The sequence below is a fragment of the Peromyscus leucopus genome, chromosome 22 (genome assembly GCF_004664715.2).
Source record: "Peromyscus leucopus breed LL Stock chromosome 22, UCI_PerLeu_2.1, whole genome shotgun sequence".
Classification (NCBI taxonomy): Eukaryota; Metazoa; Chordata; class Mammalia; order Rodentia; family Cricetidae; genus Peromyscus; species Peromyscus leucopus.
In genome coordinates this window covers 52,873,559-52,886,890 of record NC_051081.1, presented here as the reverse complement: position 1 = coordinate 52,886,890, position 13,332 = coordinate 52,873,559, and the positions used below count along the sequence as shown (strand labels likewise).

At 49.9% G+C, this 13,332-nt stretch overlaps 2 protein-coding genes across 8 annotated transcripts in view; both read right to left on the bottom strand.

Annotated features, from left to right (window-relative positions):
- The window catches only part of Dcdc2c (doublecortin domain containing 2C), a 67,889-nt gene extending 58,347 nt beyond the window's left edge, over positions 1-9,542 (bottom strand). The window contains exons 1-2 of one of the 2 annotated variants that reach the window (XM_028883164.2): positions 8,749-9,542; positions 4,431-4,482 (exon numbers count right to left, since the gene is read on the bottom strand). In XM_028883164.2, the coding sequence (XP_028738997.2) occupies positions 4,431-4,482; positions 8,749-9,035 (339 nt within the window). In that variant the 5' untranslated portion in view covers positions 9,036-9,542. The remainder of the gene's footprint in view (positions 1-4,430; positions 4,483-8,748) is intronic. The other variant, XM_037198179.1, reaches the window with a different exon arrangement.
- Positions 9,543-10,319: 777 nt separating this feature from the next.
- Positions 10,320-13,332, bottom strand: part of Allc (allantoicase) — a 47,694-nt gene continuing 44,681 nt past the window's right edge. For all 6 annotated transcript variants that reach the window (XM_037198177.1, XM_037198176.1, XM_037198175.1 and 3 more), the window contains 2 exons: positions 11,590-11,714; positions 10,320-10,610 (listed from right to left, as the gene is read on the bottom strand). In XM_037198177.1, coding sequence (XP_037054072.1) covers positions 10,407-10,610; positions 11,590-11,714 — 329 coding nt within the window. In that variant the 3' untranslated portion in view covers positions 10,320-10,406. The remainder of the gene's footprint in view (positions 10,611-11,589; positions 11,715-13,332) is intronic.

The following is a 13,332-nucleotide window of genomic DNA, read 5'->3' as shown; positions in this document are numbered from 1 at the left end:
CCTTGCTTGAGATGTCCCTCTGAGGACTGATCAAGGGGGAGCTGAAAAGTAACCTTTTCTCCAAAGCCAGAGGAGATGGCTACATTTCTGCAGGGGTTTCCCCTTTGGCAGAGTGAAGAAAAAAGAAGCAACATCTTAGGCCAGAGAAGAAGCAGAGCTCTGCTTGGAAGCCCCCTTAAGTGGGGCCTCTCCAGAAGGGGAGCAGGATTGCTATATCCTACAGGGAGACCATCCCCCACCACACCAGGTATAGCCTGACTCCTGAACAGTCAGGATACCCTTCCCTGCTGAGCTGTCCTAGCAGCTCCAGGCCTGACTCTCCTGCCTGGAGCAGTCAGAATACCTTCCCTTCCAGGACTGAGCTGTCTCATGGCAGCTCCAGCCATCAGAGCTGTCCTAGCAGCTTGAGGTGTCTGGGATACCTCGCCCCCCAGGGCTGAGCTGTCCTAGCAGCTCAAGGTGTCACCTGACTCCCCAAGTAGTCAGGATACCTTTCCCCCAGAGTTGCAAAGCTGGCATCACAGAGTTGCAACACACTTATATTCTGGTGCCAAAACCCAAGACCAAATCCACAGAGTGGCAACAGTTACTTACACTCACCATCTTAGAAGACAACACCAAGATCCATCTGGGCAACAGTGAAACTGGAGGATGCTCAACCTCATCACATGCCTGGCTCCTCTCAGCTGAACTATCAGCTCCTCTGTCAACTCTCAGAGCTGTACGTGGGGCCCTGGTTTCTTGTTCCCCAGCTGTTCCTAGTCACTCTGTCCACCCATAGCTCTTCCTAACCCTAACCTCGTGTGTGTGTGTGTGCATGTGTGTAGAGCCTGCTCAAGTATACAGGTGCCCATGTGCATGTATGTGGGAGCCAGCGTCAACCTCTGGTGTCATTCCCCAGGACCACCCACCCACCCCTTGATTTTTAAAGTGGGGGTCTCTTGCTGGGACCTGGAGCTCATCCATCAACTGGCTGTAGACTAACTGGTCAGCTAGCCCCAGGGACTGCCCTGTCTCTGGAAAGAGGGGTGGGAGGAGTGTGAAAGCTAAAAGTCAAAGAATATTGCTGCAAAATAATATCTTCCTGACAAGGACATTCCACTCATGAACTCGTGGTAGCTGTGGTTCCTGGCCCATGACCTGCACAAGAGCCATTGAGGGCTCCAGCACAGAGAAGGAGGAACTTAAAGAGGCCCTACCCCCTAGCTGAGGAGATAGTGGCAGTTTCTGACTAGTGGAGGAGGGAGAGGCAGTTTTCTGTAGCTGAGTAGTGAGTGAGCAGCCCCCCAGGAGGCTGTGGTAACTACCCATGAAGCTGAATGGACAGTGGATGGGGGAAAGGTACCAGGACGAATACACAACTCTGCTAATCGCAGAAACTCTCCTAGTAGCCAGTAGCGGAAGGGATCCAGAGTGAATGAGACCAGCAAGGCTGCAGAAAGTGTGTGCATCACTATTGCTCTGTTGTGTATTGCATATAAAGTGACCCTCACACTGCAGTGAGAAAACTAAATGCTGTGGATAGCAGCAACAGGCATGCACTTACAGACCTGGTCTGAAAACAAAATAACAGAAATTGTACTCTGAGAAATTCTACTGGGTACAGACACCCTAGAAAGGGCTTTCAGCTTGACTGCATACAACTATGGAAACAAAGGGCTAATTGCTCTTCTGATGTGTTAATGACTCATTAACCCCAATAGCACCTGCCTAATTAAATAACTGCAGCTATTAAGTACACATTCTGGATTCTTGTTCCCTGTACTCCATGTAATCATGTCCTAAGAGGAGTCTAACAAATGTGGCCTTTACTGTCTGGTGGGAGAGACAGTCACTCATACTTACCAGATCTGATGAGTCACACACATCACTCATCGGCCTGAGGCTGAAGTGCCCAATGGGCTATAAACCTACTGCCCAAGGTAGTAAAACTAAGCCTAGAATGGAGACCTGAGGGCGACCATGGAATAGGTCTCACTGCAGCTGTAATACAGTTACCACCTGGCTCTAAGCCTCGTGCTAGGCTCTACAAAACAGCCTAACTAATTTCCAAAACAACCCCACAAAATAGCCAAGTGGCAGAGAACCAGATCACACAATCTCCCCAGGAGTGCACGGCATCAGGGGCTCTTGTCCATGAAAAGCCACCCCAGGGCATGTCCTCACAGTTCACAGCCATGCGGCACCATGCTGGCCGAGTGCTCAGGGACGCCTGGGACGCTCTGACTCTTGACAGTGTAATGTGGGCCTGAGATGCCTAACATTCCCCGACCTGCTCTTTGTGTGTATGATGCAGTCACAGTAACAAATCCCTTCACAGGGCCACGGGTTTCAGAGTGAAAGGTACCGGTGGAAAACACACCTTGGCAAGCGCCTGGAATAGGTGAAGGGAGGGCTCACCTGGCAGTTGCTTATGGTTGTCATTGTGCGGCCAAGTCTCTGCTCTCTATCTGTTCTCACACTGTCTGTCCCCCTTCAGGAAACATCCAAGCATTGCTTGCCACGCAAAGCCTAAACCAAAAAAAACTCCAGCGCCAAGGAGAGACATCCTCACATAAACACATCCAGAAAGAAACCAGCTAATGAGCAATAAACTCTTCTATGCTCCGGTGTATGTGTGGAAAGAGTGTGGGGTGTCCATGAAGAAATCTCTGCCATTAAACATCAGGTCCCTAAACTACTGTGTGAGCCAATTAATATCAAAGACACATGGGTGCCAGAGACCATGAGTACCTCAAGCAGCATGCCATGATCTGCACAGTTCTTGTTTTTATTTGTAAAAATGTTGATTGTTTTTTGCCTTTGAGACAGGGTCTCATGTAACCCCGGCTGGCCGGAAATGCACTATGTAGCTGAGGATAGTTTTTGGCTCCAGATTCTCCTGCCTCCACCTTCAGAGTGCCAGGGTTAGAGTGCCAACCCACTCCTGGTGGCTCAAACTCCAGGCTTCCTACATTCTAAGCAAGTTTTCTACCAGCTGAGCTACATCCTCCGGCCCTTCTGTTTCATGTGTAAAGAAGAAAGGTCACGGGCCGGAGAAATGGCTCAGTAGTTAAGGGACTGGGGAGGTGGCTCAGTGGGTGGAGCACGTACTGTGCACATGTGAGGATCTGAGTTTGAACCCCCAGAGCCCTCAGAAAGGCTGGATGAAGGTAGCATGCACATCTGCAATCCCAGCGCTCCTAACGGGATATGGAAGTCGGAGATGAGAAAATCCTCCAGAAGCCCTAAAGCCAGCCTGGCTTTCACAGAGGAGGCTCAGAAGCCTTGCCTCAAACAAGGTGGAAGGTGGGGACACTGAAGGCTGTCGCCTGACCTCTGCACCCATGCTGTCACCCGGGCCACGGCATGCCCATGCCCTCCCTAGTGCACACAAGTGTGCACACACAGAGACAACTTTTTAATGATGAGTTGTATGACTAAGCCAATTTAATGTGCTTTGTAATGTGCCCTCTGGGAGGCTAGGAAGGAAGCAGGAGTACATGGCGCCCCCCCTCGCCATCACCACCACCAAGCAGCTGAAGCCTCTCTTTTCCCAACATCAGGAACATGCATGCTGAGGGACACATGCACACACTCACACGTGCACACACAGACACAGACATGCACACACACTGCCAACAATGTTCTTGGAGGAGTTCACCCTTTAGGACCTCTTCCACCATTAGGCCCTTAATAATAATAATAATAATAATAATAATAAAGGATAGCAAATGAGACCCAGCCGTTTTTGGGTTGGTAATAATTACCTCCCGCTGGGCTCTAATGATGGCCATTGTGAAAAGAATAAGTGGGCAGGGTGGAGAAGAAAGTGATGAGCAAGAGAAAAGTAAGACTAGAGGGACTTAACCTAGGTTTAATCAGAGGCGTGTTCACCACGGGTACCCAGCCCTTTCCCTCCATGGTCCAACTGCATGCTTGGTTGGCGATCACAGCAGCTTCTGTGCCAGCCTGAGGGAAAGGGAGCCAGGTCTTCAGACAGAAGCAGAAAAGAAGGAAAAACAAGCAAGCTGGCACACTGGAGGGGATGATGATGTGCCCAGCAACCATCCAAAGCACCTTCCCCGTCAGCCTGACACCAAACCTGGAAACCCTGACTGGTCCTCGTAAGCCAAGACACTGTCTCTGAAACAGCTCTAACAAAAACTCAGAAGTCATTAGCCCTCACAATCCAGCACAGAGATCCCTGGGGAAGAAATGGTATATCCTGCAGAGAAAGAGAAGGGATGTAAAAGAGGTTCCCCCAAAGAGACACCTTCTTACACAATACAAGGGAATATAAACTGGAACAGACATAATGAAATAGGAATCGGGGAAATGGGAAAACCAGTAAAGCCAGATGATGGTTCATGAAAACCTAATAAAGTTGAAAACCTGTAGCCAAAGTGGTCTGATTCAGTTCAAACTAATTCTTAGTCTCAAACACTTACTTCCTTCAACTTTTTCATCTTTGAAGGTTTTCTGGGAACTATATGAATATAGCTGCAAAAAAAAGAGAGGAGAAATGAAAATTAGAAAGACAATATTCACACTGACCCATGGAGCCTCTGCCTAGGCAGCCAGTGTCAGCAGTGAAGCAGACAACCCCACAAGTCAGAAATTACCCCACTGCAGCGTGTGGTGGGACACCCCCAGCTGTGTTAACTAGCCTTGCCCTGGGGAACTCTTTCCAGGGACATGTCTCTCCCTCAGATGCATGTGTTTATTGGAGTGACCTTAGAAATAATGGTCTAAGGCTGGAGAGGTGGCTTGGTGGTTGAGAGCACTGACTGCTCTTCCAGGTTCAGTTCCCAGTCCCCAAATGGTGGCTCACAACCATCTGTTACTGAGTTTTACAGGATCTAAGAGCCCTGATCTGGCCTTTACAGGTACCAGGCATGAACACGGTATACACAAAATGCAGGCAAAACACTCATACACATTTTTTGAGTAAATAAATCTTTTAAAAACTATTTTAAATATTTTTATTTAAAACATTTAATTAAATATTTTTAAACAATAGGGAATAACGATCTAATTCACTAGCCTTCTGACTTTTTGGTGATGATGGTAATGTTTAGTTGGTTGACTGGTTGGTTGGTTAGGATTTGGGTTTTGCTGTGGAACAATCTTTGTACACTGTAAATATGTATTGCTCTCATTGTTAATAAAAAGCTGATTGGCTGATGGCTGGGCAGGAAGAGATTGGGTGAGAGAGCCTGACACAGGGAGAATGCTGGGTAGAGGAAGGGCGGAGCCAGAGGAGTTGCCAGACAAGCACAGAATGAGTCAGACATACAAAATGAGACAAAGGGTAAAAGCCACAAGCCTCGTGGCAGCACATAGATTAATTAGAAATGGATCAAGTTGTAAAAGCTAGTTAGTAATAAGCCTGAGCTGTTGGCTGAGCATTTATAATTAATATTAAGCCTCTTTGTGGTTATTTTGGAGCTGGCAGTTGGGACAGGAAAACTCCGTCTACAGGTTTTTGGTTTTTGTTCGTTTTGTGGTTGTTTGTTTTGAGATGGCTTGACTCTGTAGCCCAGGCTGTTCTAGAATTTGTCATACTCTTGCCACTGGCTCTGCGGTTACCAGCGCACAAGCACCATGGTCATCTCTACTTATAGAGGAGCAAACTCAGAGCAGGTAGCAAGAGTGTGCTGCAAAGTAGATGTCATCAAACATCACCCTCCCTTGAGTGCAGCCCTGGAGCTAGAAACCTGCCTCCTGCCTAACAATCACTCAGTGGTTACCAATACTAGGATTCATTCATGATCTCCTGGACTCCTCCAAAGGGCCTGGGTCACTTCTATAGCTCTGTCCTCTATAACACACACAGCCTGTCTTCTAGGTTCAGGCAGGCTCCACGCCACACCAGCTGCTGCTTTCTTAGCAGTCACCTGATACTAGCATCTCCAAAATGCTGGGTCTTCTGCTGCAACTGGGCTGCACCTTCACCAATGGCCTCTCCTGGCCTCTCACAGTGCCAAGCCTCAACGGCTCTCCATGACCCCTTCACGCCTTCAAAACCAGCACCACCTGGGTGACTCTTACACATGACCAAGTCCAGCTGTCTGTGCAAGGTACAACCTTGGCCACCTCTGTAACACAGTTGCTGTATGCTGTCTCTGAGGAAACACTTCCCAGAAGATTTCACCTCGACGCTGGTCTTTTCTTAATCATTGCTAACTTCTTAGCCTCAGCTAAGCAGCATCAATTGTTCCAGTAAAGCAAATGTTTTACTTCAGTGGTTCTGGTCTCTTGTTAAACCCAGCTTATTCTCCAGCCCCAGCTGACCAAAACCACAGATTCTCAACTCAAAATAGCAAACAGCCCTGGTAGAGTCTTTAAGTGGCTCTCAAACTTCCCTCTGGAACGTCACCAGCCAGGCTTTCCATCATCTACACTGCTCTCAACATTATCCTCCAAGCTCCCACAGAACAGTTCACCAGGTTTTGAACACTCAATGGTTCTTCTTGCCCAAAGTTTCAAAATCCTTCTACAGTCCTCCCAAGAACACATGGTCAAGTCTGTCACAGCAATACCTCATGATCCTGTTACACCAGTTTATCTAGTTAGGGTTAGGTAGGTGCTGTGATGGGACTCCACTGCAAGACAGCATCAGAGTGGAACCCAAAGTCTGAAAATGAGACCACCTACACTCGTCCATGGGGCTTTACAGATGTCCTCATTTTGCCAAGGCTTTTGGCCCTTAGGACTTTCAAGGAGCCTTCTATGTCCCCACAGAATAAAGCATGTTTTAAATGATAATACGGACTAGCCTAAGATTGGTATCTTAAGACTCCTTTCTTTAAAAAAAAAAAAAAAAAAAAAAAAAGGTATGTGTCTTCCATTGCTGCTGATCTGTATAGTTTTAACCCTATGCAGGGAAGGATTAACTTAGGGCTGGTAGATAGAGGAAAAAGAAGTAAGTATTTGTTCGGCACAGAGTCAGGTCACTAAGCCTGACCCTCACAGAGTGGCTAGAGAAAGATGGCCCCAACAAGGGGGCAACTGGGGAGCCATGGGTACAGTCACCAGGGGGATGGCATGTCCTTGTCTAGGGTGGACAGGACCTCGGTCTTTGTGGTGGTTGTTTATGTCATGTATATGCATGAGTGTCTGCCTGCATGCACTGTGGATGTATACCACATGCATGTCCCATGCCCGCAGAGGCCAGAATTGGAGCTGTAGGTAATTGTGAGCCACCATGTAAGTTCTGAGAAACAAACCAGGGTCCTGGGCAAGGAGGCCCATGCCTTTAATCCCAGCACTTGGGAGGCAGAAGCAGGTGGATCTCTGTGAGTTTCAAGCCAGCCTGATCTACAGAGCGAGATCCAGGACAGGCTGTGCTACACAGAGAAACTGTCTTGAAACACCAAAAGAAAAAAAAAACAAAGCAAAAAATGTTCATGCTCTGATCTTTGAAACTTATCCAGACCAGGCAAAGCTCAGACTGAGGATATTCACCCTAGGACTCTGCCCCTCACTGACTCCGCCCACCGGCCTGTCCTTCAACCTTCCTAACCTTCTCATACTCTCCATTTTTCCAAGTTCATATTGCTAGTCAGCTCTAAGATCCTGGTTTTCGTGTTTTCTCATAAACAGTAGTCTCTCAAAGGAGACAACCATTACATTTTACAAAAACAATTCAGAAAATTAAGGCACAAAACCACAAAGTGCTGTGTGCTACTCGGTATTGCACTCCCGAGGACATAGAGACAGACCAGAGAGAGCAGGATCCAGCCAGCAGGGCGGTTAAAGGGTGTATGTGAAACCTGCAGCAGGTTTCCTTCTTCTGGGGCTGGTGGTCACTGAGCAACTTCCTTGGCATTTCCAGAGGGAGAGGAAGAAGTAAAGTGGCCCTGGGTGCAGGCACCTTGAAGAAGGGCATTTAGTTAACCCCTGTGTGGTGCTGCGAGGTGGACACCACCTGATTTACTGATGAGACTGTGAGCGCTGAGTGAAACTCATTTGCCCAAAGTTGCTCAGGCAGGGATGCCTGGATTCAGTTCCACTCAGAGGGGGTCCTTGCCCACTCCCTGGACCTTGACTGTCTCCCTCCCACCGCCTGCCATGGCCTGTCACACCTTCTCCCCACCCCCAGGCCTTGATAGGTATGACAAGGCAGAACCAGGAAGGCTTGACCTCAGCAGCACATTCACAACTGTAACCCAGCATGCCGCTCTGTGAAAACCTTTCAAGCCACAGGCCCTCCCTGGTCATCATTGGAGGGAACCCCCAAGACTGCTAATGACACAATTATAATCTTATTATCTGGTGACTAGTATCTGCTGGGGGAGCGGGGAGGGGGGGCGCTCAGCAGTTACAGACTCTAAGGCCCGTGCACCTTAGTGATGCCGGTGCAGAAGTGTTTTCATAGTTTTATTGAGCAGGCTGGAGCCCGACTTCACGTGCCATTAAAGATGAAGAAAATGAAGCCTAATTGTTTCTCTGTTGAACTCACCCGCAGATATCACGCATCTATTCCACAGCAATAAAAGTGCCAGAGTCATGCAAACTAATCTGTACCCCTTGGCTGCCACCCTCACTTGGACTCTCTGAACCCCACGTTCTGTGTGTAGCCTGTTGCTACCAGGGACATCGGTTCCCGCTGCCAGGCGCCCTGGATGAGGCCCTGGATGGGGTGTGCTGCTCCTGAGAGCTGGGTGAGGCCCCGAGTGAGGTATGCTATGTTGCGGAGAGCTGGGTGGGGTGTGCTGCTGTAGAGAGGCCTGGGTGGGAAGTGATCTCAGAGGCTGCACTTACTCCAGTTTCTTGAAGCGCTCGCGGCCCGCAGCCACGTACTTGCCACCGGCCTGCAACGCGTCCAGCTCTAGCACCTGGTGGCCGCGCGTGGGCGTGTAGAGCCTCCGCACGCCGAAGGGCACGTCCACCTGCTCCGTCAGCTGCTCCAGCAGAGCCTCGAAGTTGGCGACGCGGCGCCGCGAGAACACGAACTTGCGGCCCACGTAGAACTGGTCCCCGTTGCGGTACACCAAGATGGTCTTGGCCGGCGTGGTGTCCACCAGCGCATAGGGCCCGCGTGTGCCCATGGCCACTGCTCGCTCACGTCGGGACACGCAGAACCGTGCACGGGGCGGGGGACACCCAGCACACCCGCCGAGAACCCACGGGCTCCCTGGGGCTGCGGGCCACAGGCGGGACTGGGCTGCCAGGCCAGTGGGCCGTGAACCTGCAGCACACGCTGACGTCCTGGAGCGATTGTGACTGGGCTGGCAGGGGGCGGAGGGGCGACAGAGAGCCAGGCAGGCCAGGGGCGACTGACCAAGGACGTGAAGGATGCAGAGAGGGTTGAGAACACAGACAGGCGAGGACAGAAAAAAAAGATGGGAGCAGCGGGAAGCTCAGGGAGTTCATAGGCATGAAACAGAGAAGCCCCCACAGGTGAGAACAAACACAGACCTGGGAGGGGTATGACACCCAGAACCAGGTCTGGAAGAATGCAGGAAGAAGAGGAAGAGCCTGGTGAGGTGGCGCTTGCCTCTAATTCCAGTACTTGGGAGACAGAGGCAGGAAGTTCTCTGTAAGTTCGAGGCCAGCCTGGAGGGAGTAAGGGGAACAGATAGGGAGGGGAAGAGGTGGAGGGGGGGAGGGAGAGGGGGAGGGAGGAGAGGGAGGGAGGGAGGGAGGGAGGGGGGGGGGGGGGGGGGGGGGGGAGGGAGGGAGGGAGGGAGGGAGAGAGAGCGCTTCAGGCACCAGACAGGTAAAGCGATGGGGCTCAGGGAAGAAGAGAAAGGCGGAAAGGCGGTTGCCGGGCCAGGAGCGCCCATCCAACCTCCCAGCATGCCACTGCCCTGCACTCCAGAGCCATTTGACCGCTAATGCTGGGGGTCGCTGGAAGCATGCCACCCTCCGAGCCTCTGTTTCTTCCCTCACCGCACATTTCTGTAGGACTCCAGGCTCAGCTCCACACTACTTGAGGGACTGGCTGCCCCAGCGACCACCAGTACCCAGCACGCCGACTGTGTGGCCTTTTGGGATACACAACAGATTGGGGGAGGGGGGTCCTTTGGTAAAGTCATCTCTATTCTGAAGGGTAAAGAGAGGCCTGTTATCTCTTGAATAGATGATTCTAGAAATACTTTCCCAAAGGCCTTCCCGTGCCTGAGTAAGCTCTCAAAGCCGTAGGGTACGGATCACCTGTTTGTTGAATCTATGCACAAGCAGTGCAGAAAATTGATTACTTTCAACAGTCACTGTTTTGTAGTGTTTTTCCAAAAAAAAAAAAAAAGTGCTTCTTCAGGAGGCTATCCACCATTCCTAGCCATGGCCAGTTTTTAAGCTCCCAACTGGGTGGCAGCTGGAGACACAGACCCGTGGGTTGGGTGATCGCTTTATTGAACCACCAGGTGTTTGGAACACTGAGGACAGTGGGTGGATGATGACTACCATGGATGTGCTGTTTAAAGATTTGCCCTGAAGCCCAGAGAGAACCTCAGCATGGGCTTCTCCCGGAGGGGCCGCAGCAAACAGATGGAACTGGGGTAGCCCTTGAGCCGAAGGCGGCTTATGCCCCCATCCGGGGTGATGGTGATCCTGGCATGCGTGATGACATCCTGGAGCTCCAGGGTCAGGCTGTCCAACAGGTGATTTTGATTGGGAGATAGCTGGGGGTGGAAAAAAAGCAGATGCAAGGTCCTTGTAGGAGGGTTGTGTCTAACTCCCCCAGTGCGGTCCGTCGGGCCTGGCCTTAGGGGGCTTTAAGAAAAGCTTCTCAATAATAATTTGGTCTACCAGAAGTCTGCTAGTAGGGTAAGGCCACCCATGTGACAATAGTGTGCATGTTCAAGTGTCATGGTATTTCTTCATAAGTCGATGAACTAGTCAAATGAAAGAGGAGGTCATCTGGTGTCTTCAGGGTGACATGGAGCCTCATCACACCCATGGTGACCACTTCCCTGGTCCGAGACATTCTAGTACATCTCAGGATGTCCATCCCACAGATGGGCAAAGGATGACAACTTGTGTGCTGGGCACCCTTCAGATATGTTAAATGTACTACAGGAAACTTTGTGTATGCATTCTCGGCACATGATGTGTGCTGGGCACCCTTCAGATAAGTTAAATGTACTATAGGAACACATGCCTGTGTGTGCATTCTTCGCACATGATGGGTTTTTGTTTTAACAAAATTTTGATTATTAGGCATGCAAAAGTCACAGAGTCCATCCATCCTCCTCTGTGAGAACACAGGTGTGCCTTTCCATAGAACATCCATTTCCCTGTTAAACTGAGCAAAGACTTCTAGGGAAGTTAATTTGAAGAGCTATAATCCTGGCTGCTCGGGAGGTGGAGGCGGGATGATTACAAATTCAAGGCTGGCCTGCAAAACTCATCAAGACCCTGTCTCTAAAAGTAAAAAAAAGAGACTAGGGGTGGAGCCCAGTGATAGGGAGGTATGTAGGGGTGGAGCCCAGTGATAGGGAGGTGTGTAGGGGTGGAGCCCAGTGGTAGGGAGGTGTGTAGGGGTGGAGCCCAGTGGTAGGGAGGTGTGTAGGGTGGAGCCCAGTGAGATGCCGTAGCATGTACAAGATCCCAGGTTTCTCCAGAGACTGAGGGTCAGTCCTCACACTGCCCCCCACGAACCTTGGTGACCGGAAGCAGCGGCTTCCACTTATGGGCAGGTAGATCCCACTTTTGCCTGATCATGTCTTCCTCCTCCTGCGTGGTCAGGATGCACCCATCCACTTTGCAGCTGTCGGGAGAATTGCCTGTTGGAACAAACAGAGACCTGGGAACGGTTTCCTTCAGCCTAGCTCAGCTTCTAGGATACAGGTAATTTAATCAGATCAAAATCCAGAAACAGCTGGGAAGACAGCGCTGTGGTAGAACACTTGCCTACCATGTATGAGGCCCTAGGTTCGTTTCCCAGCACCACAAAACAATAACAAAAATCAAGAACATGTGTGTCCCTCTTCATGCAGGGGGGAGGGGCTTGGGCCTGCCTAAACTTGGTATGCCAGACTTTGTTGACTCCCCAAGGGAGCCCTTACCCTCTCTGAGGAGTAGATGGGGGGAGATGGGAGGAGTGGAAGAAGGGGAAGGAGGGGGAACTGTGGTTGGTGTGTAAAATGAAAAAAAATAATAAAATAAATAAATATTAATTAATTAATTAATTAATTTTAAAAAATCATGAACAAGCCAGAGTTCTTCCTAAGCAAAAAGTACAGTGTAGGAGAAAGGAAAGGATGGAGTTGGACTGCCTTGTGGCTTCCAGGATCGTGTGTGGTTCCTAGGAATGAGAAGCAGCCAGCCATGTATTAGTTGGATGCATTCATACCTTGAAAGTTGGGTGTACTTGATAAGCATCACAGACTGCAAGCTGATTGCTTGCTTACTGCTACATAGCACCTCTGAGGTCATGATGGACCTGGGACACTACGTGCCTTACACTGTCACTTCGTAATGTGACAAACCAAAGAAATCCTGGGGCTGGAGAGGTGGCTCAGTAGTTGAGTGCTTCACAGCTGCCTCTATCTCCAGCTCCAGGGGATCTGACCCCCATGTAACCACCATGGTTCCCTGCACAGTCGCATCTACACATAAAAATAATAATAAATAAAGCTTTTAAGCAAAGAAAAAACACAAAGGAAAGGAGGAGTTATAATTGTAGGCTACACTGATGGGTGCTGAGCCCTAGTCAAACAATCTGTGCCCCAGGATTGCTAGGTGGTCTCCAGATGAAAGACTACAGCCTTGAGTCTCTCTTTGCGACTTCATAGAATCATCTCCAAGCGTCAGAGGCCCTAGGGGAAGGGTCACATGATCTTGTGAGGAGTCCTCCAAGATGGAGATTCAGAGCCCTGGCAGAAGTCCCTCACTGCCTACATGCCCTGTTAGTGTTCATCTCCTGGGAAAGTAGCCTTGTGTGGGGGTCATGTGTGAATGCAGGGAGAACACAAGCAGAACATCAGAGCTGCCGTGTCTGTCCATGACGTGTGCACACGTGTGTGTTTACTAACCTGTGCATCCGTGATTCAACAAAACATAACTTATTATATTATTGATACCAGGGGTATGGTCATACTCCCCCCCCCCACTCCTAAGTCTCACCACAGTGTCCCCGAGAGATGACCAGGGTCCAGCAGCTTATTTTCACGACCTATTTGGAGCACCAGTTGACTTTGTTTTGTTAAGAGGCTTGTTGACTTTGACTAAACTCCCTCATGAAAACAGTTTATCCCACACCTGTCATGAGGAGAACTATGAACTAAAGATGCTATTAAATGTCAAGCATACACAAAAGAGCCGGCATATCACCTGCCCCTCGGGATCAGCTTGTCAGTCTCGATGATCAGAGAGAGCAGAAATGCAATCTCTAATGAGGCC